Source organism: Mytilus edulis, chromosome 9 (assembly GCF_963676685.1).
Source record: "Mytilus edulis chromosome 9, xbMytEdul2.2, whole genome shotgun sequence".
Lineage (NCBI taxonomy): Eukaryota > Metazoa > Mollusca > Bivalvia > Mytilida > Mytilidae > Mytilus > Mytilus edulis.
The window spans coordinates 54,601,935-54,628,687 of NC_092352.1; the positions used below are offsets into that span (position 1 = coordinate 54,601,935).

The window sequence follows — 26,753 nt, forward strand, 5'->3', positions numbered from 1 at the left end:
AAAAATAAATCGCTAAAATGACAAAACTACGTGACAGGAATACAATACATACAAACGCAATTACACTCAGCACAAATAAATAATTCAGTAGTAAATTTCAACATATAAACCGCAGAATAACCTAGGACATCTTATTTTAATAACAGCACACCACACCACAAACAGTGACGTATATTTGTGACGTATATATAATCTTGAAATTCATACAATTATATGAAACGAGATCCAAACATTTACTATTCTCAACACAATACTTTTCCAAATAATCATAAATAGCTAAAACTATGAATAAAACTTCAATACTCTAAAAAGCGAGAACCATGAATAAAACCTCCATACTTCAAATGCTGTAGCTAAAATTATGAATAAAACTTTCTTGCTCTAATTTTAGGTTTGCGTGTTTGAAAAAAGGTTTATAATTCTGAGATTCATGCTAGTAACCAATAAATAATAGCATTACAAGTCTGCTTTCGACTGGAAAATACAAGCTTATTATCATTTATTACTGTCACAATATAATTTTCTTTGTGTAAACACAAACGGCCATGACAAATTGTCTCGTACAATATTGATAAGAGGAACTTTTCGTCAACTATTCTTTAAGGTCGTTTATGGAACCGAATTTTGCCGAACAGGTAAGAATTACTTCCGTTTCATCTCGAGTTCATAATATTTCTAAGGTTTGGAAATATTGTATTAGAAGATACAAGTTAATTTTTCACTTAAAATTTAAGATTGAAATGTTCTAAGGAAAAGGGTTCCTAGACGGCTTTTGCCATTCCGTTATCTTTTGGCACCTTTCAATTATAAACTAGTATTTCGATATTAACCTTTGATATAAACAAATTAGTGTGTCGATACTTTTATTAATCTGCTACTCCATGGCGGTCATTGTGTCTGAACTGGTCATGTCCTGCATGAACTTTATATGTCATGTCCTGCATGAACTTTATATGTTCAAATTTGTTTATCGTATAAATGTATGTATTTTGATCAGGTTGTAAATTACAATTTTGAAAAAGCTCAAGGTCATTTTGATAAGATTTACTAATTTTGTTACATTTGGCCTGTATTTGGAGACCAATTGAGCATTGTTAGTGTCAACTGTAAACATCGTGATCAGTTTTTAGTTTTCTTCGATGTGTTTTGTGTGCTGTTATTTGTCATTATCTTTTTTAGCCAATATCCCGTCCTTTTTTCTCATTTGTGACATCACCGAGTTAGTACTTACCTATGAAACATAAGTGGTGCCACATGAGGAACAGAATCTGCATATCCTCCCCGAGCGCGCAGCACCTGTGTTGATTCACGGTTTTGTGGGGTTCGTGTACTCAATCTTTAAATTTCTGTGTAGTGTTTTGAGAACTTGTTTGTGACGTCGTTTTTCCTTTTTGCTTGGACGTGCAGTTTACGTCATCTTATATAAGTGTGTAATGTACCTTTTGTTTCTTCTCTCTTCTGGTTTTATTTGGGTCACCTTTAAGACGAGAAAATCATTACGTAAAAGTACGTTGATGTAATATACAGATCTAAACCAGGGTAATTCCATGTATATGAATTCTTGTCAAATTTTGTCAATTATATCTTTGATATCTTTGATGTTCAAAAGCAACCAAAGTTCGTGTATTACGTCAGAACGATTAGATGACATTCCTGTATATTTAAAAAGAAGAAATTAGCCTTATTTTTGTATTTAAGTAAAGTGCATATTATCTGCTCTTTGGTGTAAACACTTATTTACAAGTGTATCAATACCTATATTAACGGACTGTTACTCAGCGACGACCACTGTTTCGTACTGTCGTTTTTCCTTTTTGCTTTGACGTGCAGTTTACGTCATCTTATATAAGTGTGTATTGTACCCTTTATGTCTTCTCTCTTCTGGTTTTATTTAGGTCACTTTTAAGACGAGAAAATCATTACGTAAAAGTACGTTGATGTAATATACAGATCTAAACCAGGGTAATTCCATGTATATGAATTCTTGTCAAATTTTGTCAATTATATCTTTGATGTTCAACAGCAACCAAAGTTCATGTATTACGTCAGAACGATTAGATGACACTTCTGTATATTTTAAAAGAATAAACTAGCCTTATTTTTGTACTTTAAGTAAAGTGCATAGTATCTGCTCTTTGGTGTAAACACTTATTTACAAGTGTATCAATACCTATATTAACGGACTGTTACTCAGCGACGGCCACTGTTTTCGTACTGGTAATGACGCATTCATTGCATATGTTTAAAATTCATATATCATAAAAATTAGCATAATATCTAGAAGAATGATTGAGATAATTGAAATAAGTTCCAATTGGGCGAAAAACAAAATGACTGTCAATTTTTTTTTATATGATTGATATTTTAATTTCTTATTTTCTCAACCAAATGCATTCAAACTTTATATGATGATATCATAGTGAAGTCTTTTAAAATTGTTGCGCCTTTCAAGTTGGTCAAATGGCAGAGATCATGACGGTTGTGGTAATCTAACCTTATCGAAATCACTACTCGATTCTTCGTACAAAATTGAGAAACATTCAGTCATACATGGTTGAGAGAAATATTTCCAATGTGAGCTTGGTATGTTCTCTGTTCTTTGTAGTTGTAATATAGTTCAATTCACAATGGACATTAGGTAAAAGTACATTAAAATGATGTACACCTCTAATCCAAGGTAATGTTTTGTTTGTGAATTGTTGTCAAATTTTCCTTTGACGTTAAAAAGCAACTGACGTACATGTATTACGTCAAATCGATAAGGTTACACTTCCAGATATTTATAATTAATGCTACATTCTTTTAAGTAAAGTGCATATATAATCTACTCTTTGGTGTCCACACTTATATCTAATACAGTTGACACAAACATCGTTATTATCAGCAATGTTAGGTATAATTAAACCCTCAACTCATCCAAAATTAGATTTAAAATTGATCTATTGTTACAAAGGGATATTATTAAGTAAGCTATCGATAGCACAAGTCTCGAAAACAAAAACGATATCTCTCTTACCTAAATTTTCATGATAAATAAAAGGCTACAATTTTTATAATAAATAAAACTTTTTTTAAGCTTCAAATGAAAAATTCCCTCAATACCGTATTTTAATTACTGCTCATTTTTAAAAGACTAAGAAAATTCAATTGTTAAGAAGCCATGCACGACTTTCTAATCCAGAGAACCTAAAATGAAATAAAACGAAGTAGAAAAATTTACCGCTACGTTTTTTGATTTCGGCGTTCCCAATTAAAGTAAATTTAGAAAAGCGCTTCGGATTAACCGAATAAATAAACAAATATTTACAGCTTTTTTCAATATGTGTATTTATATCCTTATCAAGAAACTAAGGATCCAACCCCCTCACACAAAGTTTACCGACTATACATTTTGGTCACTTTTGGACATATAGCTCCTTCAAATCATTTTGTTTATTTTTTTTTTTTTTATTAATATCAGTTTAGGAACAACCCCTCAAATGAGGGGCTAGCCATTTTATTAGAGTTAGAAATCAATTAATAAATTATTTTTTTAAACTATATCTAAGCACAAAAGGGCACATAATTTTATTATTTGTAGAAAGTTTGCCATAAGAACAGTACGTCTATCTGGTATGATATTGTCACAACATGTCAAGGTTTTTTGGAATAATCATTGATTTGAATCTTTATTTATTTTTTGAAAATTTGAGGATCTCTCTTTTAGAAAAGTTCTACCAAAAATAATGAATTTCTTTATTTTTTCAGTTAAAAAAAAGAAGAGTAATTATGTTTCTTATAAAAACAGCAAAATAACCCCTTGTCTGAGGGACAGTTCCTCATTTAAGGGACAGTTCCTCATTGAGAAGGAGTTTGTTGCCAACCTATTTACGCGGTTTTAAGGTTTTATAACAAAGAGTTAAAGAAGACATTCTTAACCAAAATAAAATTTCGATGGGAAGTAGAACTTCATATTGCCCTTAGAATATAAATTTGTTTAATCTTATTTGAAATGTCTTTCGATACAACAATTTACAAAAGCATGTGAAATGTGCAACTGTTCAATAGCAGAATGGAGTGCTGAATTGGTTTTTTTTTTATATTTGATTAAAATATGTAAAATTATTGTTTATTTTTTTAGAGAATATGATATTCATGTATGTTGTTTACTATTTTAATACTAATAGATTTTAACAACTTTCAGAATTTACCATGCAAACACGACGGGGGATATTGGCTCTACCTCTGTATAAAGGGATTTTTTTTTTATTTCCGTTCTTCGCGACTTTGACTTTTTTAATCGAGAAGTAAATTACTGGAAACAGCTCGTTTCAAGCTGTGTGAAATGAAAAAAAAAAATTGATATTGATATTTACGCGCCAAATTCGTTCAAACTGTAAACGATGATTATCAAGAAAAGTCTTTTCAAAGTTTGTCCATCACAAGTTGATAGTAGGTTTATATGATGACTGTTGTTGCCAATTTAACCTTATTCGAAATCACAACTCGATAACTCGAAAACAAAATAAATAAGTAACATTGAGTCGTACATGAGTGAGAGAATCATTTATGAATTATCTTTGTGACAGATGACCACGGGTATAATCCAATTATCTACACCCTTATCACGTCCTCTTTTCTCCGATTGTGACATCACCGAATTAGTGCTAACATCAGCAACATGAGGAAAGCCACTCTCTGAACATGATCTGCTTACCTTTTTGGAGCACCTGGGTATCGTCCCAAGTATTTTGGCTATGACTTATGATTTTTAAATGTTAACTTTTCTCTGAATTTCCCCCTCTATTTCATTTTTATGACGAGAACATTCGATATGTTTTAGGTGTTATACCACTAAATCATGTGAAACTTTCTCTATAGTACTGAACAGAATAAAACTTTACTCATGCGAAATATTTCTTTAAAACAAAGATAATTCTGCAATTATTTTTTGAAAAGTGCAAATTTAACAAAGACTTTTAGGGGAAAACAATGGTGGTATTACACATGACATGTACGTTGAATTCACGTACAGCTTTAATCAAAAGTAATACTATGTTTGTCAAACTTTGTCAATATATCTTTGAGGTTCAACAGCACCTGACGTACATGTAATACGTCAAAACGATAAAATGACACTTCAATATATATAATAACTAAAGTCACATTTTTTAAACAGTAAAGTGCATGTTATCTACTCTTTAATATATCCATTTATTTCATGCAATTCACATAAACATCGCCATTCTTAAGTTTATCATCGACGTTCGGTTATAGAACACTCAACTCTTCAAAGATCATCCAAAATAGAATAATATTGATATAAAGCTAAAAAGGGGTTAGTAAGACATCGAAAGTGTAAGTTTCGAAAGCAAACACGACATCTCAGACTGACTCTCTAACCAAAGGTTTTATAATATACATATGGTTATAATTCTTGAGCTTTTAATATAAATTAATTTAATTCGAACGAAAACTTCCCTCAAACCCTATTTTAATTGCTGTTGATTTAAATCTGATGAACTAACAAAACAAGAAAGGTCCAATAGTTTAAAAGCTATGACTTTCCAGATGAAAGAATCTAAAACCAAATAGAATAAACTATGAAATTATACTTCTAGTTTTTTTTATGATAATGAACGTAAATATAGAAATGTGCTTCGATTGCAATCAACTAATTCAAGTAGTATTTTCCTTTTCTAGTACCGAGTCGATAACGCTGATGGCGGTGTGCTGGTTTATGAAAGTATTATCAGCTCAGTGTTAAAACGATTTACAACAAGTGTTTTTTTTAAATTATCACCGATAATATTATTAAGAAACTCATTGACATTCATTTTCGTATTTTGGACTTGAGAGATTCTCAGGATTTATAATTAAAAATGTTTTAGAAGACACCAAAACCAAAATTATGTCGGAAGTATACCTCTATATTGTCATTCAAACCCTTTTTATAGCAGCAAGCAGTGCTGTTTTTTGTTTTTGATTTTAATTAATAAAAGTGTGTAAATTGATGTTTATTCGTGCAAGAATAAGATATGATATGAGCGTCACTTATGGGTCTTATGTAGACGAAACGCGCGTCTGGCGTACTAAATTATAATCCTGGTACTTTTGATAACTATATACTAGGTTTATTATTTTAATGCTAGTAAACTTGAACAACTTTTTAGAATTGACCATGAAAACACACAAGAGATATTGGCTCGACCTCCTCATACAATTAAACTTGAACAACTTTTTAGAATTGACCATGAAAACACACAAGAGATATTGGCTCGACCTCCTCATACAATTGTTCTTTCCCCATTTATATATTCTTCGCGATTCGAGTCATTGGAATCATTATCGAAATCCCCTCATTTCAAATTTGTTTTACCAGAAACAAGTTAAAAATTGACCTTGATATCTACACAGGTAACTGTGTTTTTTGTGTGTATATTGAACAGCAATACCAAATTCGTCCAAACTTTATACGATGATAATCGAGAAAAGTTTTTTTTTTATAAATATTGCGCATTTTGCAGTTGATCAATTGGTATATACGATTACAGTTGTGTTCAGTTTACCCTTATTCAAAATCATTACTCGTTAAAATAATTTTATTATTCGAACAAAATGAAGAAAACTCGATAACCTGAAAAAAAATAAGTAACATTGAGTCATATATGGTCAGAGAAACATTTCCATGGAACTTCCGTTGTGTATGTTTGTCTTCAAATTATTGTTCTGCGAGATTTTGCCGTAACAAAGCATATGCCATATATTTTTCTATATCTCTGATTAAGATTTAAAGACGCCTTTATAACAGATAAAATTGAGAAAGGAAATGGGGAATGTGTCAAAGCTACAACAAACCGACCATAGAGCAGACAACAGCCGAATACTACCAATGGGTCTTCAATGTTTAAACAAAGACAGAGTTGGTTAACCGTTATGGAATATTTGTGTCAACGATGACCACGGGTCTGATCTAATTATCGTTTCTACACTCTCGCCCTCTTTTTCCCGATTGGGACAGCGCTGAATATGTGCTTCCCAGAGTAACATGATAGATGCAACTATCTGTGCAGGATCTGCCTACCATTCAGGAACATCTGAGATCATCCACAGTTTGTGGTAGGATTCTTATTGGTCAATCATTAGTTTTCTGTGTAGTGTTTTGCTTCTGTTAACTTGTTTGTCCTTTTGTCTTTTTATCGTTTTTTTTCGTTATTTTGTTTTGTCATAACGCTGTCAGTTTTACTTCTAATGGTACTTTGACTTTCGCATGTCTAGTATGTACGTTCTCTCTCTTTTTTGTTTACCTAGTTCATATTTATTGCGAGAAACTTGTATATGTAAAATGTAGACTTTTATATTAATTTTTATACTTTTTGTACGGTGACCTATAGTTGTTAATTTCTGTGTTATTTTGGTCTCTTGTGGACAGTTGTCTCATTGATAATCATACCACATCTTCTTTTTTATATTTTGAATATCCACTTGATATTTTCTTCTTTGTTTGACTAGTTTTATGACGAGAAAATTCAGTATGTAAAATGTACTTATATTTGATGAACAGCTATAATCCAGCATAATTCTATGTTTATGAATTCTCAATATCTCTTCTCTGTTCAAGAGCGACTGACGTACATGTATTACGTCAAAATATTGAAGAGACACATCCATATATCTGATAATTAAAGTTATTGTTTTTAAAAGTAATTTACATATTATCTACTCTTTGGTGTACACACTTACTAATATTTATTAATTTAATATAGTTGACACAAACATTGCAATACTTAACTCTAAATAAAACACTCAAATCATTCAAAAATTTGAATAGAGTAGATCGGATGAACCGAAGAGTAGGACATCGAAAGTCCAAATACGAGATCTCTTAGCTTTTCATAATATAAAAACGATGTTAATTTTTTCACAAAGATTATAGAATGCTCTTTATGCTTTTTGGCTTCAAAAAAGCCTTAAAAGGTATATACTGGTGAAGTTAAATCTAAAATCTTCGGATCCTTTAAATTAATGCTTGTTCAGGACCATTATAGTCAATGCCTTGCTACTGATAGGATTTATAACATAACTTTCTGAATAATCCATTGATAGCATTAGTAAAAAACTAAAGTTCAAACTCACTCGGGAAAAGTTGACCGACACTGATTTTATGAACCCTCTGGTTTTGGCGTCTCTTTTATACTTTTTTTATTCATATTGCCCTCATACATCCCCTTCATTCAGTTATTTTGATTCGAGTAATTTTCAGGATTTATCAAAAAATATTGTAAAACATGTATCAGAGAACTACCATAACTAAAACTAGTATTAAAGAGGTAGAGTTATACCTCGATATTTACTCTCCTAACTATGTTGCTATTTCATAGTACAACAAAAACAAATTTGTTCAAACTTTATACGATCATAATGAAGAAAAGTCTTCTAAAAACATTGCGCATTGCAAGTTGACATGGTGACTGTTTTAACCTTATCTGCAATCAGTACTCGATTAATCGAACAAAAATAAGACGCATTGAGTCATACATGCTTAGAAACAATATTACCTTGGAACTTCCGGTGGGCGCATGTCTGTCTTCGAACTATATTTCTGAGAAATCGTGCCGTAACAGAATATATAAATATAATTTCTTCTCTTCGTTCCTTTGACAGTTTGGCGGACGATTGCCTGATTTGGTTGATCGATAATAAATATCTTTGATACCTATGACCATGGGTATGATCCAATTATCATCACCCCTATCTCGTCATCTGTTCCCGGATTATGACATCACCGAATTTGTACTTCCCTGAGTTACACGACGGATGCCACTATCTGAGCAGGACCTGCCTACCATTCAGGAGCATCTGAGATCATTCATAGTTTAATTGGTTTCGTGTTGCTCTAAAAAAAAAATTGTGTATTGTTTTATACACGTGTTTGTCTTTTTGTTGTTTTCCGTCATTTTGTTTGTTTTATTTGGCCATGACGTTGTCAATTTTACTTCTACTTTGATTTTTGAATGTCAATTTGGTATTTTTCTTTTTTTTTTCAACTAGTTTTATGACAAGAACATTCAGTACTTAAACCGTACTTTGGTTTGATGTACAGCTCTAATCCAAGGTAATTCTATGTATATGAGTTCTTGTCAAAGTTTTTCAATATTTCTTCTCAGTTCAAGAGCACATGACGTACATGTATTGCGTCAAATCAAGAAGGTGACATTTCTATATGATATATTTAATAATTAAAGTTACATATTTTTAAGTAAAGTGTATAATACATTCTCTTTGGTGTAAATATCTAAGATAGTTGACACAAACATGTCAGACTTAACTTTATCAGCGAATTTAGGTAATAGAACACTCATAACTCATCCAAAAGTAGAATACCATCGATCTAGTTCAACAAAGGGCTTATTTAGACATCGAAAGTGTAAGTTTCGAAAGCAAAAACGACATCTCTCTTACCTAAATTTCTATACATGTGATATACAAAAACTTACTATTCTTGCAGAAATAAATCAAAACCTTCAAAAGTCACAAAAAGACAACTTCAATGTATGCCACAAACCCTTGAGTCAATTACTGTGAATTTACATCTGATGAACTAAAGACTTAATAAATTCCAATGGTAAGATAGCCAAGATTTTCCAGATGAGAGAACATAATACAAAGTATGAAATTATACCTCTACATTTTCGAAGTTCAGCGTTCAGTAAAAAAAAAAATTACCAAACTTCGAGTTAATTTGTCTCAAATAAATTGAATTTTTTCATTGTCTTTATTCATCCGATTTATATCTACAGTGAATTAAAAGAGGGGGTTGAATGCATGAAATTTTTCATTTCAAGCTAAATAAAGGCAACAGTATTATACCGCTGTTCAAAACTCATAAATCCATGGACAAAAAACAAAATCGGGGTAACAAACTAAAACTGAGGGAAACGCATTAAATATAAGAGGAGAACAACGACACAACATTAAATATAACACACACAGAAACGGACTAAGCATTAGACAAAATCATATGAGAATTACAAATATAACATCAAAATCAAATACATGAATTTGGGATAGATAAGTACCGTGACACGTCTTATAGTAATGTTAATTCACACTCAAAGAGAGTATAATGTCGATGTGCAAGAATTTTAACCGTTTGATATAATAAAAATGAGAATAATTTTAGTTTTCGAGGCTTGCACTTGCGATATCTAACTTAGTCCTTTGTACCTACAGATCGGCTTTATTCTATATTCGACTGAGTGTTCTCTTTTGTCGATGATAATGTTCAGTCTGACGATGTTTATTTCAACTGGATATGACAGAGTAGATATTATCCAATTTATTTTTATAAAAGAATGTAACTTCAAATATATGGAAGTGTCACCTTATCATTTTGACGCAATACGTATACGTCATTTGCTCTTGAATAAACACATCATAGATACCAGGACTAAATTGAAAAAAATGAAAAAAATTGACAAGAATTAAAAGACAACTTTTAATGTGCGTATTGTTATGAGTTTACTTTTCTACATTGGCTAAAGTTTTAGGGGGGGTTGCGATCTCATAAACATGTTTAACCTCGCCGCATTTTTTGCGCCTGTCCCAAGTCAGGAGCCTCTGGTCTTTGTTAGTCTTGTAATATTTTAACTTTAGTTTCTTGTGTATAATTTGGTGTTTAGTATGGCGTTCATTATCACTGAACTAGTATATATATTTATTTGGGGGCCAGCTGAAAGACAACTCCGGGTGCGAGAATTTCTCGCTGCATTGAAGACCTATTGGTGACCTTCTGCTGTTGTCTATTATATGGTCGGGTTGTTGTCTCTTTGGCACATTCCCCATTTCAATTCTCAATTCTATTGAATTATCTTAGATTAGAGAACACAACACATCAAAGTATATTTAACAGATTTTAGTTCTTGCCATAAAAAATTAACTAAACAAACAAAATGTAGATAGATAATAACAAGAGGACATTCAAAAGTCGACGTAGAAGTACAACTGACAATGTCATGTAAAAAAACCAAAAAGACAATTAAGTCCACAAAATACTACATTGTACATAGCAAAACTTAAGAATGAGCAATTAAACCTATCAAAACTATGGGTGATATCAGGTGCTGCGAAATAGTAGGCAGATCCAGCTTAGATAGTGGCATTCGTAAGGTTGTTCAAATCCTTCGCTGCAAAATTTTACAAAAGCATATAAAAAGTGCAATTGTTCAACAATAGAATGCAATGATGTAAAATATGTAACATTGTTGATAATTTGTGTAAGAATATTATATATATATATTTATACTGCTCATTCTATTAATAACTTTCTAAATACATAGACTATGTAAGTTAAACAAATAAAGAAAAAAATGGCGTCTCTCCTACAAAACGTGTTAATTTCATTTACTGTTCCTCACGACGGTGTCTCCTTTAACCAAGTAGTCATTGGATAAGTAACTTGAATCGCCCATTTCAAGCGTTGTGAATTGAAAGCATGTGTCTAAAAGTCAAAATTGACTTTCATATTAACACGCGTTACTGTGTTGACATTTCATAGAACTGACACTTATTTACATAGGACCTTTGTTTATTAAAATTTAATTCCAAAACCTACACGATTGTTAATTTGGAAAGTCAGAAGACTTACATTTCCAAGAACTTTTTTACAGTCTCCTTGTTTGTGGATATTTTAAAAATTGTGCTGATGATAAGTCAATGATTCATATTAGTATTGCCGATATTATACATGTTTAATAATATAGTTACCGCGGTGTTCTTAACATTGGTATGTTGCTTACACTTGACTTGACTAGTACCTTAACAACTATTAGAATGTTGATGAAGAAAAATATCAATAACATTATTAACATCTAAGCGTCACTGTTATGTAGACGAAACGCGCGTCTGGCGTATTAAATTATAAGCCTGGTACCTTTGAAAACTATTTACACCACTTCGTCGATACCACTGCTGGTATCACTAGCCCAGTTGGGGCAATATGCGTAATTGTTTCTCCATAGGCGGTAATGGTAACGTTTTCTTCTGTTGCTCAGCCCATATCGTAAATTTGTATATGTATGATGGCTTGTTTCGAAGCTGAGACATTTTACGATTTTCGGGGTACGAAGTGTGATTCATTTTTACGTAAATTAGCAAACCCCGAGTATCCTTTTGCGATGCGGCTCCTCGTGGTAAAAAATCCCATTCTTAACACAATAAGTTCTTTTGAAAATTTAATACTTTGAACACATTTAATAGCTCCATATTTTTTACACATTTATTCTGTGTTCCCCTACTTTCTAAATTAACACAAATAGTTCAGCTCAGTCATTTGCTTATCATAGAAATGTGTCTTTCACTACACAGAGATTTTTTGTTTACACGTGACTTTTGAGTTCCTCATTTCAAGGCGCATTAGGGATATTGTCCCATACGTCAGCACTTCGGTGTTGACATGAATATCAATTGTATGGTCATTTTTGTAAATTTCCTGTTTACAAAAGTATGAATTTTTCTTTCGAAATACTAAGGATTTTCTTATCCAAGGCATGGATTACCTTAGCCATATTTGTTGCAACTTTTTGGGAATTTTGGGTCCTCAATGCTTTTTAGAATTGTACTTGTTTAGCTTTATAACTATTTAGATCTCAGCGTCATTGATGGTTCTTATGTAGACGAAACGCGCGTCTGGTGTATTAAAGTATAAGCCTATTACCTTTGATAACTATATACACCAATATGTCGTTAAATGAAATTGAATACACCGCGTTAATCACGTTTTTCAATATCCTATGATCAAATCGCTGAAAGACTCCTCTCCAATTTTATTGAAAACTATCATTTTTCAATGACAATAATAGCTTGGTGTAAATTAGATACATGCATTCGGACTTGCGCCTTCAATGATTATCTAATAACTTAATAGCCTGAAAAAAGGCAAGACATCAGTTACATGCAAATTTAAGATAAATCTTGAATACAAATATATTTTGCATCTTGAATACACATATATTTTGCTTCATAAAAATGAAATCTGGCTATGATGTTTTGAGAGTAATTGTACAGGCAGTCTGATAAAGCTGGGCGGGTGTTTTAGCCTGTGCGATATGAATAAATAATCAACCAAATCTAGTCGGAATGACAACGTTTAATCATGACTCGCATTTAGGGAAAGTTTCGGGCTCTTTGCATCTTAAAATAATTTTGCAGCAACTATTTAAAGAATAGTTAGGTCTCCATTAATCTCAATCAAAGTTTTGCAAAACTTTCTTCTAATAGTGTATTAATTTTAACGTTTCCCTTCCAGAAAAAGCATGAATTATTTGCCACTATAATTTAAGCAAACTGAAATTTATCTGTATCATTTGCATTTGTAGATTGTATAACATGTACTTGCTTCTTGTTATTTCTTTTCTATATTATTCCTTTTCTTTGGAAAATGTTTGGAAATTCCAGATTTTGAAAAGACGAATTTGATTTGTGCTATCTTAACATTGTTTTTCTATTTTGTTTGCCGGGAAAGGAAATACTTCAAAAACGAATAATAAAGTATTCCGTTTGAGTGCATTACGCAATAAATAATACGTCATCTGATCAGCTGCGGGCATACTGCAGGATTGTGTTTGTCTTGGATGTCAACATTTCCTCCGAACAAATTATTAAATTGTTCCGTACAAATTAAAAATCACACAACCAATTAATTGTTTCCAGGTATAAAATGCAGATTACTAATTGATTTTTTACACAACTCTTTCGTTTTAGACTGACCAACATCAGAAGTTCACTCCAGATTTTCAAACTGAAATTTTATGTATTGGAAAAAATCACATTCTAATACCAGAATATTAAACGTGATACGGAAAAATGATGATACATTGCAAAAGTATCCCAGGAGAACGCGTTATTGTGAACAGTAGTGCAACAGATCTTCTGAAACTATTTGATGCACCTGAAATCCATTCAAAACCGATATTAGAAGTCACTCTGAAGATCATATTTTACATAATTGCAATTGCTGGTGATATTGTAGGAAACTTTATAGTCATTTTGATAATAATATGTCACAAGAAAATACGGACAACTACAAATATTCTAATTCTGAACTTAGCAATTTCTGATATTATGGTGGCGTTTTTCTGTATGTGGGTACATCTTGGAAACCAGATTTCTCCAATGTGGCCATTTGGTGCTTTTATGTGTAAATTTGCAACTTTTGTTCAAGGTAAGTCTGAATACATGTTTTTACTTATGTGTTGATGTTTACAATTATTTTTTTTTAATTTTTGTTGGACTCTTCGTGTCTCTAGTTTAGTTGAAACAATATATTCTTTTAAAAAGAAATAGCAACAGGAAGTAGTCACAGCAGAACAAGAGGCGTTCTTTCCCTTAACTATTGCGCAAGAGGATGTGAGTTCATTTTTTTTTTATAGTTTCCTTGGTGGACTCTATGAACTTTAGTTGACATTTACTTTTTTACAAGAAAACCAAAATAGAGTAGTCACAGCAATAAAAAGGCGTTCTTTTCCTTGACTCTTGAACGGGAGAACGGGCGTTCAACTTTAGTTTGAATTTAGTATTTGCTGATTCCCCGCTAGTCCCAAGTACACGACAAACCGCTATTTATAATGTTTAATATTTTAGAATTTTGCATTGTGTATTAATTTGCATTATATTGTTGATACGCCTTCCACTGGGTATACAAGGGCTTTTCAATATCTATATATATGTAGGTATCTTTCTTCCTATGAAATTTACTTTAGATCCAACTGCGACTCATTTCACATAAAAATCTTACGAGATAAAATACGCGTAGGTCATGAACATTTCAGCATAACAATACGATGATTTTTAAAGACTTTTTGCGTGTCAGTCTAATTCAAAGCAGGGATCATTCATAATAACATTCACAAGTGAAAATTCAATGAAGAGCAAGAATTGTAAACAATTGGTATATGAATTGCATGTTCTTGATTTTTGTAAATATATTCGTTGTATTAATTAGATAAAGGCAGATGTGGTGTGAGTGCCAATGAGACAACTCTCCATCCAAATAACAATTTAAAAAAGTAAACCATTATAGGTTAAAGTACGGCCTTCAACACGGAGCCTTGGCTCACACCGAACAACAAGCTATAAAGGGCCCCAAAATTACTAGTATAAAACCATTCAAACGGGAAAACCAACGGTCTAATCTATATAAACAAAACGAGAAACGAGAAACACGTATATATTACATAAACAAACGACAACTACTGTACAAACTGTTTTAGATAAAAAAGAAAAAAAAAGAGAAATATGCACTGAACTTTCACACCATGTATCAACCTTCAAAGAGTCGAGTTCAAACTTCTATCGGGACAATTTGTTATTGTTGCTTATTTTTTTCTACAATCTGTCTTCTGATCTATTATTGCATATAAGAGATACATACTATTTTATATATTTCAGTTCTTTCAGTTACGCTCAGTGTCTTAACCCTTACCTGCATATCAATAGAGCGGTTTTTAGCTATTGTTTTCCCGCTAAAAGGAAAGATGACAAAACGCGGAATATACATATCAATTTCAGTGACATGGATTAGTTCACTGGCGATTGCTTCGCCACATCTTTTCATTCACGAACTGGTAGATATGCAGTTCCGGAACAGGAAAGACACAATTTGTCAAGAGTCATGGCCAAAGTACTACACTGATACTAAATGTAAAACAGAAGAACCTGGGAAGAAAATTTATTATACAATTGAGGGCGTGGTCATGTATTTCATCCCCATACTTGTTATGATAGTTGCCTATAGCATAATAATTATGAAGTTAACATTTAGAAAAATTCCTGGCAATATCACAACAAGTTCGACTTCATCACATGACAAAATCAGAAGAAAAGTAAGTTGTTTTATTCTTTCTTTATCTGTTGTTGTGTTTTATCCAATCTGTTTTCCACCCATTTGATGACTCCAACTCCTTTATCGTCGTAATCTTTAACTTAATATACCCGAAAACCGTAAAAATGTAAATCGATTGACAAAACAAGATAAATTTTCATTTACATCTGAAAAACAGGCCATTTTCAGATATTTCGGGTTAATACTATTATTAGATAACACGGGCGGGTATTGAAATGTTATCTTCCTCTTGCATGGGATGAACTATTACATTCATAAAAAAAACTTGAATGTAATCTCCGATAACCTATCTGCAGGAATAATGTGGCTCATAAATAAATCTACTATAGATCAATCTGCTTTTATTTAATTAAACATATATAAGAACGTATTGTTATTCCATTGTTACATTTAAGGTTACTATCTTCCATTTACCTTTTCAATAAACGTGGCACATTAAATTGAATAAAGCTTACTCTAAACCAACCAGTTTATTCTAAACATACTAGTTTACGCACTTATCGTTGTAATATTTGTGTTAAGGTTACTGAAAAACTTTACTGTTTCAACGACAGAAAAAAATGTAAAACATAAAGTAAAAAATAGTGAACGCACTCGAGAACAGAGAAACAGTATCATTGCGAAAAAAAAAGTTTTAGTGTATATTTCAGCCTGTTTTGAATTGTCCTTATAGATTTTGCATGAATAACCGATTTAATTCATAGCAAAGTTGAATGGAATCTTCTATTGTATAGCTGCATGCATAACGTGGGTCGCAAAAAAAACTTTATCTAACCCAATCTTCATATACGCATGTTTCGTCGGTCGTTACATTAGTTTTAAAGTCACTAAACCATCCTATTATTTACGTTAATTTTCAATTGCAAAAAATTCAGAAAATCGTAGTGACCATATACTGTATAATATGAAACAGTACTATTGCCAAAATTCAAAGTTCCAATGTTCAAATCAGCTTATTTAAAAAAAAGTTTAACAGCTCTTGCATATGATAAGCGATTCCATTCATAGAAAAGTTGCAGGTATCACGTACCTCGTAAATAAAGCTTTCTCTAACCCAATCTTCTTGAATTAGGAATGTAAGCATGTTTCATCGTCCATCTATCCATTTAATTTTTGGCTTTAACGTGCAGTAAAAATTAAATTTAGAAGACTTAGTCAACAAATACTCGGGGAAAAAGTTCTATTGCCACAAATAGAGTTCCAATGATCATATTTAGTTTTGATCCGTTCCGATGGTTCTTGCATGTGATAAGCAATTACATTCCAAGAAAAGTTGAATGGAATCGTCAATCAACTATAGCTGCAGGTAAAGCGTGGTTCATCAAAAACGCTTAGTTTAAATAAATCTTATTATAAAATAAGACATATAATCAAGTATTGTCATTAATATGTTGAAATGTTTCTAAACCATCCTCCAATTAACGTTTTCACTGGCAAGGGAAAAAAAACCCAACTAAAAAACATGCAATCAAATTAAAATTCAGAAGTTTTTGTAAACTCATACTCAATTTATAGAGAAACAGTACTATTACAAAAATAATAAAGTTGGAATGCTCATATCAGCTACATTTAAAATGGAATTTTGCATGGGATTATTTAAAATTACATTCTAAGAAAAAGTTAAGGGGATCTCCGATCAGCTGCAGTCATATAAACCTGGCTCATAATTAAAGCTTACTATAACAGTAACAAATCAAATTCAGAATACTTATTGTTCAATTACTCTATAACAGAGAAACAGTACTTTTGCCAAAAAAATTCTTTGCATGAGATGAGTGATTTCATTCCAAGAAAAGTTGAATTGAATCTTCTATCACATATAGCTGCTGGCAGAACGTGGTTCATCAATAAAGCTTACTCCAAATCAATCTCTTTCAATAAGACAAATAAGCACGCATTGTCGTTAATTTCTTTTAAGGTTTCTAAATTATTCTATCATTTAATTTCTCAATGGAAGAAAAAAACATATAAAACATATGATAAATATCAATTGAAAAAAACTTAGTAAATAATAATCGACAATAGAGAAACAGTACTATTGCAGAAAATTAAGATTGAAAAGTTAATATAAGCTAGTTTTGCATTGGATAAGCGATTACATCCATAGAAAAGTTTAATGAAATATTTATCTTAACTTAATCTTTCTAAATCAGAAAATAAGAATGTTTCGTCGTCGTTACAATTGTTAACCATCCATCCAACTATTTTGAACGACAGGAAAAAAAACAGTAAAAATATGCAGTAATAATCAAATTCAGAAAATGAAATACCAAAAAAGGCGCTAACAGAGAAACAATACTTTTGTCAAAATTTAAAGTTTTAATATTCAAATCAGCAACATTTAAAATGTCCTTACAGGTCTTTAATGGAATTACCGATTCAATTCATAGAAATGTTGAATTAAATGTTTCTTTGATACATATATGACGTGACTCTGTTGTTATACGTCCCGTCATTGTGCCATTGTACTATGGTGAATTTTTGCATTATTGTCTTTAATTTTTGCTAATGTGCTTGGTCTATATGCCATTTAGTGCGACTTTGTTACATATTTGTTTGTTATTATAGAGATTAACATTTTTGACATTTTTACCTATTATGTATTTTTGTTTTGTTTACACATCGTTGTCAATACAAAGGAATTTTATGCGACTGTTATACAAGAGAGAGGTTTAGCTAGCTTTAAAACCTGGTTTAATCCACCATTTCACACATAATAAAATGCCTGTTCCAAGTCAGGAATATGACAGTTGTTATCCATTCGTTTTATGTGTTTTAGCTTTTGATTTTGCCATTTGATTAGGGACTTTCCGTTTTGAATTTTCCTCGGAGTTCAGTATTTTTTTTATTATACTTCTGTCTATTATCTAGCTGCATGCATAACGTAGCTCGTAAATAAAGCTTACTCCAACCCACTCTTCTTGAATCAGGAATATAATCATGTTTCGTCGTCGTTGCCTTTGTTTTAATGTAAAATTAGACCTGGTCACAACGAACCTACGACACATCTATACAGCGCCACGACATGAAATTTTGTCAAATCGTGGGTAATCTGTGGTCATCGTACGAAAATCGCACGATATTTTGAGCATCGTGGCGCTGTCGTGTGTCGTGGGACGAAAATTTGACATGCATCTTTTTTGCTCTATGTCGCACGATTGTCTCACGAATACCAAATTTCGTACGATGATCGCACAACATTGATTGTCTGTCGTACGACAGTGGTACGTTCGTCGTGCAACATATTTTCGTTGTATTTAGAAAAATACAATTCGGTGGGAATGAATGTTTGGAAAAACATACCGTCTACTGTTTAAACAGAATGGCTATTCAATCAGAACGATTATGCTTGACCCTGCTAAATAGGCACCTTGCAGGACTCCAACAAGTGCAACATATGGTCCTATTAGCGTTGATTCGATTTCGTGAACAGTATAGGAACCAGCGAAACGCCCGACGTTGGTGGGTTAGGCCATGGATCGAACGGCACCTGATGTTTGGCAGTATAGTACACTGATGTAAGAGTCGGAGCGGGAATCTGCCGGTGATTTCGTTGGATTCATGCGGATGGAGCCTTGCATGTTTCAAGAGCTTTTGTTGAGAGTCGCATCACAGTAGCGTGACAGTCGGTCGACAGTGACACGACAGTAACACGCGCATCCGTTGACATGAAAACCTGAAAATAGCCCCAAACAACTCACGATTGTCGTACGATTATCGCACGACTGTCACACGACCGACTTGCGAGAAACCCACGACAGTACAATTACAATTCTTTTTTTCTGTCTTCTACCCATCGTGGAACTGTCGTAGACATGTCGTAGCTGATGTGACCACTCGAAATATTTTTTTGACATTTTGCACGAGAGCGCCACGACAACTATTTTATAGATCTTTCACGACAAACAATCGTACGATCTGTAGTGACCGGGGCTTAAACCAGCCTGCCATTTACCTCAATTTTCAAAGGCAAACAGAAAGGTAAAACATGCAATAAAAATGAAATTCAGATAAACTCAGTGGACACATACTGGATCATTATGAAACATTTCTATTGCCAAAATTAAAAGTTTCAATGTTCATATCCGCTAATTATGCCCCACCTACGATAGTAGAGGGGCATTATGTTTTCTGGTCTGTCCGTCCGTCCGTCTGTTCGTCCATTCGTCCCGCTTCAGGTTAAAGTTTTTTTGGTAAAGGTAGTTTTTAATGAAGTGGAAGTCCAATCAACTTGAAACTTAGTACATATATGCCCTATGATATGATCTTTCTAATTTTAATGCCAACTTAGAGTTTTGACCCCTATTTCACGGTCCACTGAACAAAAGATAATCATAGTGAAAGTTTCAGGTTAAAGTTTTTGGTCAAGGTAGGTTTTGATGAAGTTGAAGTCCAATCAACTTGAAACTTAGTATACATGTTCCCTATGATATTATCTTTCTAATTCAAATTTGAGTTTTTATCCCAATTTCACGGTCCACTTAAAATAGAAAATGATAGTGCGAGTGGGGCATCCGTGTACTATGGACACATTCTTGTTTTAATATGTTTTAACAGTTCTTGCATGTGATAAGCGATTCCATTCATAGAAAAAGTTGAATATTTAGTTGCAGACATTACGTGGCTAATAAATAACGCTTACTCTACCCCAATCTACTTGAATTATAATTAATAAAGCATGATTTATCGCCGATAAATTTGTTTAAAGGTTACTAAACCATCTATACATTTAATATTTCCCATGGCAGAAAACGAACTGTGAAACATACAGTCAAAATAAGATTCAGAAACGTATCCCATGGCAGAAAAACGAACTGTGAAACATACAGTCAAAATAAGATTCAGAAACTTAGTGGACAAATATTAATACTCGATAGTAGAGAAAAAGTAATATTGCCGGAAAAAAAATCAACTAGTTTTGAACTGTTCCGACAGGTCTTGCATGGGATGAGCAATTACTGGTACATTCAAAGAAAAGTTGAATGGAATCATGAATCACCTATAGCTGCAGGCAGAGCATTGACATGGTTCACTAATAACGCTTAATCTAAATAAATCTCCTTTAATATCAGAACTTATTGTCGTTTATTTGTTCTATTGTTTATGAACCTTTCCCCCATTTACTTTTGAAATGGCAAATAAAAGAAAATCAAAAGACATAAAACTATGTAATAAAAATCAAATTCAGAAATCTTGGTGAACTAAAACTCAATAATAGAGAAACAGTTTTAATACAAACAAGAATGTGTTCTAAGTACACGGATGCCCCAACCGCATTATCATTTTCTATGTTCAGTTGACCGTGAAAATGGGAATAAATATGTAATGCATTAAAATTAGAAAGATCATATCATAAGGAACATGTGTACTAAGTTTCAAGCTGATTGGACTTCAACTTCATCAAAAACTACCTCGACCAAAAACTATAACATGAAGCGGAACAGACGGACGAACGGATGAACGAACGGGCGAACGAACGAACAGACGGACAGACCAGAAAACATAATGCCCATAAATGGGGCATAAAAAATCATGGAATGTTCATATAAGCTAGTTTGAAATGAAATCTTGCATGGGAAAAGCGATAACATTCATAGAAAAGTTTAATTGAATCTTCCATCATCTAGCTGAAAGCATACCACGGCTCATAAATAAAGCTTACTTCTTAAATCGGACATATAAGTTTGAATCGGGGTTACATTTGTGTTAAGGTTACTAAACCATTTACTTTGTCAATAACATAAAAAAAAAAAATCCTGTAAAATGCGGAAGTATTTTTTTAAACCTTGCAAAAAAACTTTATAATATGGAGAAATATTTAAAATGATACAAGATGTACCGAAAATAATTTTATATCTGTTCTTATATGAAGGCTTCAAATTTAAAAAATAAATAAAAACAATTTCGAGTATTTATATAATTCGGCATCTTGGAATAACAACAAGTTTGCTTTCAAATGCGAGTTTCCTTTAAGAAGCAAATAAAAATAAACATGTTTGTATTTTTATATAATTATAACAACATCTAGTTCTCATTTTTATGTTACTGAAGCAATGTTAATTAGGAGATAACTATATTGTATTTTAAGCTCGGACGGCATCAATTGGGGATTTGATGGTCGCAAATTCAGTTTACTGGTGACACGTTAGCGGAGACAGTAAACGAGTATTTGCGACCATCAAATCCCCAATTGATGCCGTCGGAGCTTAAAATACAATATTGTTATCTCCATTCTAATGAAACTGACAGAAAACAACGTTAAAACATGTATTTAAAAACTGTCATATGCCGTCTGCGCTTGCGCGTACGTTCCATATCATCAATTGTCAATTGATGCCATGTAGATAAGTGACGTTATCGGTAATAATCCAATCAAAATGAACGTTACAAACGTTTTTGCATTAGAAGAGTTATTTTCATGTTTTTGTTTTTTTCCAGGTTATTCGAATGTTATTGGTTGTTCTTTTATCATTTGTTATATGCTGGACACCTCAACAAACATTTCTCCTATGGGACGTTTACAGAAGCCGTAACGTAGTATGTTTATAGTTACCATTTTATTTGTCTTTTGGATCTGTCATTCTTTAAAAAAAAAAAATGGATGTGTAACTGGAAAATTAAATTGTATTTACCCAATAGAACTCAATATAGTTTTTATTGATAGAACTGCAAAATATTTCACAATAAGTTTTTTTTTCTTAAAACATATATAATGAATGACTCAGCTTTAATGTCAAGAATCAAATGTCCTCTGTTTGAAGCAGTTGACGCCAAAACGCCTATTTTTTCATCGTCATTTGGGGCATCATATATTTGAGATATCGTTAGCATAGAACAGAGATAGAATGAAATTCAAAACAGTGTGGCTGTGGCCATTGATTGACACATTAAATTCATCCATTGACTGGGACAATTTAGGTGAACGTTTGTATGTAACGACACTGCTCACTATGTACTTTTTAAAGACACTTAAACTATGGGGTCACCAAAGGTTCTCAACACCTTAATAAAGTAATTCGAAAAATTAATCAGAAATAACACGATGTTTTGATTTATATCGATTATATAAATCAAAACATAAAGGTTATTCCTGATTAATTTTTCGAATTATTTTATAATTAAAGGCGTTAAGAAGCCTTTGAAGACCCCACAGTTTAATGTCTATCGTAGGTACGTCGTGAACAGTGGTCGTTACAGACAAACGTTCACGTAAATTGTCCCAGTCAATGGATGAATTTAATGTGTCAATCAATGGCCACAGCCACACTGTTTTGAATTTCATTCTAAATGTTAAAGATGTTCCCTACGTTGTTTCGACCAAAAGATTCCGAAGATCTGAAAAAAGTGGAGGGGAAAACATATTCTACAAATGATTAACATTAATGGTCATTCGAGAACGCATTTATATCCTGTTATAACTCCGATGCTTATTTTTTGTTTCGTTATGATCAGCTTTTATATTTGCAGCAAATACCAAAATACGTCATATCCTTAAAGTATGCCGCTGTGTACCTGGCATATTTCAATAGTGCACTCAATCCTATAATATATGCAGGGCTGAATGAAAATTTTAGAAAAGGCTTCAAAGAAGCGTTTAAATGTCAACTGTGGGGGAAAAGAAATCAAGTTCGTCCAGGTTAGTATTTTCAATTTTTTTAAACATATTTAATGGTCAGATCATATGTTTTCGTACGTCTTATGAATTCGTACTATAGAAAAGAAGATGTGGTTTAATTGCCAATGAGACAACTCTCCATAAGAGCCCAAAATGACACAGAAATTAACAATTATGCATGCCTTTTCATGGAAATTGTGACGTCACAATGCATTCTTTACGGTACGAAACCCCATGAGACGAAGATAATAATTGGTCAGTTTAGTAGTCAGTGCTTCGGAACTGGCATGGTTTATAACATACTTATATCTTTCTTCGATTCTCCGATGACAAATTTGAAAACTATTTTTTAATAAGGTTCCAACTACCTCAGGCAAAATTGACTTCAAATCGAGTAGACTATTAGATGACGTTGTTCTCTTTCAGTCATAAATCTAACTTTAAGAAAGTGTTATCAATCCTTGACTTTCAAAATTGTGTTTGAGTGTTGTGACGATAGATAAGTAATAGAAAATGTTATGAAATTCAAATTATTGACCTATTCATGTGCTTAATTCTTATCATACTTGTGTAATAGAATTCACATCTTGTTTCAGCGAATTTTTACACATTTAAACATAGTTGACATATCTCATTATATAAAGAGGTTTTTTTTTACAATGACAACTTTATATATTCGCCGTGAACGCTGAGTGAGTTACAATATATTTTGGGAGTATTGACAAAAGTCATTGAAAAAGATGGAGAAGACACAAAAGAACCTAACATAAACAAAAAGTCGCTGGAAACATGATGAAAGTCAAACAACGGTCAACAAAACACTATACACTTAAAACTAGAAAAGACAGACCAACACAAACCTATTAACCAAAAAAGCCGGGTTCTCCCGAAGGGTAAACAGTTCCCGCTTTTCTACTGGCACTCGTCGAGCTGTGCATGAGAAAAACAAATTCAAAGGTATCACAGTCTGGTGATGCGGCTAGCACAAGTGGAAAATATGTGGAAATATGTGAAGTCAACTGTACCTCAGCGTTATAGCCAATCAAATCAAGATGACTTTTGTTATACTTTTAAAGGGGTGACGTCAACCTTACCTTGTAAGCCAAATGGTTGAATAGCTTCCGTATAAACAGTATTGTAACTATCTGGCAATAGTACATAATAGACAACAGAAGCACTGAAATGTTGACAAATAAATATATAACTTTTAATTTAATAGGCTCTTAGAAATCTACACTAGCGTTAATCAACTTTCTAATACTGATCGTGTGGTTGACATTTATAGTGGACAATGGCCTTTCATTGACTGTCCAAAATATATAGGGACATGACCTGACCTCTATGCCAAACATGATAATATATTATATGATATATATATAAAATAATACAATTATACTGTTTAAAATATGATTTGTAAATAGTTACAGGTCCAGTGACGCCGTTAACTGTGAATGTTTCCAGCTTTCAGAATATCAGTTCAGTTATTACAGATGATGGTTTAGTTGATTTATAAAAAAAAAAGAGCGGCTGACGCATTTATATGTCCATATTTATGTATTAGATTCAAATTATATCGAATCCATCACAATATAGGCAAGACTCTATGTATATATAAATCCTAACTTACTTTGTTGACAATATCACTTATGCATTTTGAGTAAGACTTGGGTCAGTTACAATTTTCATATAAGTTACCGGTATATGCTGTGAGGAATAGTTTTACAAATAAAATAAGAAATTTACATGAATGTGTTTTTCTGACAAATTAATATATAACGAAGAAGACAAAATGTATTGTTTTATCATGTATAATATCTTTAACGAATAAGCTAGCTTAATTGTCCGTTAAAAATAGCAAATTGTTTTTGTACTTACATGTACATGTACGAAACGAATTTCAATCGATTATAACATGTAAAAATCCACTATTTGTTTTTGTTTATACTACAACATATTTTGATCTGGGAAATTGGGAATTTTCTTTAAGGATATTGGCCTCTTTTTTTCAAAATAAAAAATACATAAATAAAAAAAATAAAAACGCAGAAAAAAATAAAGCATGGCGTGTGTAAGTCATTGAAAATTTGGCGGGAAATAATAAACTCTAGATTTTTTGATACATTTAACATTGGCACCCTTTTTCTCTCAAAAACGATGAAAAAAAATAACAAGAATTTTATTCAAAGATGAAATTTTAAACTATATGTAGTCAAACTACGAAAAAGTAGAAGTTAGTAGGCCAAATGTTTAAATGCACTACAGAATAACACCAGAGGATTGAGAATGTTTGACAAAAAAACCCAAAAATAACCCAAAAAACAAGATAAGCAAACACCCTTAATTTCAACGAAATAAAATAATAAAATCTTGTGAAAATACCTGGTACGAATTTTAGTGCGCATGTCACGTGTTTCTGTGGTACCTTTAGACCAGAAGTTTGTGAAGTCATCCATAACGTTTAAGAGCACCAACACCAGAACGACCCACTCTGCAAAGGTCGTCTGAGATCAAATTAACACTTTTGGTCAGCTTTTCTTTTTATTTCAAGTGTAATTTTATTTTCCTGAATAGTTGATTGTATAAAACAATTAACAAGCAAGATTCCAATAAAAAATAAGATGATTTATTCAAACTATAGCATAAATTTGTGTACTAATTGTGAACTAGAAAATAAACTTCGATGTTTTTCATTGTGGTATAAATTGACCAAACTGTTGTTTCTGTATCGTTCTTCATACGCACTTTCCGACTTTCCGTACTTCGGTCTTTTTAAGTAAATGGAGCGACAATCGGCATATTAAACAGGCTAAAGTTCAGTCATAGGTAATATTTTTGGAACTTTATCTTTTTTTATCTTTTAAATTTCTTTAGTTCTGAAATCTTACTATTATAAATTATTCATAAGGATTTATATTATGAAATTAGTAATATATAACGACCCCTTCCCCCCAAAAAATAAAATAAAAATGCAACCGGAATTCATAGTAAAATGTTTTTAGAATAAATTCAATTTATCCTAAACCATTATCATTGTAACAGATGTCAATTTTCACTTTGATTTGAAGGAATGGAATTCTAAATTTGGCTAGATAAAATTCTATTTATGTGTGAAAATGAAGAATGAAATTTTGAAGATATAACAATATGGATGTGGACATCACGTTTCATTTCTAATAATAGTAATCGTCATCTAGTCCACTACATTAGTGAAATAGTTTGAATATTTTAAGTTCTTATTGGGCCAAATTTTAAATATTA

At 32.1% G+C, this 26,753-nt stretch overlaps 1 protein-coding gene across 1 annotated transcript; it reads left to right on the forward strand.

The window, feature by feature from the left end:
* The first annotated feature begins 536 nt into the window (after positions 1-536).
* Positions 537-25,064, forward strand: LOC139490366 (substance-P receptor-like). The gene is made up of 6 exons (XM_071277176.1): positions 537-635; positions 13,741-14,200; positions 15,427-15,860; positions 22,319-22,417; positions 23,348-23,516; positions 24,917-25,064. The coding sequence occupies exons 2-6, from the start codon at positions 13,843-13,845 to the stop codon at positions 25,006-25,008; spliced, it is 1,152 nt and encodes a 383-aa protein (XP_071133277.1). The 5' UTR covers positions 537-635; positions 13,741-13,842; the 3' UTR covers positions 25,009-25,064.
* Positions 25,065-26,753: the final 1,689 nt, after the last annotated feature.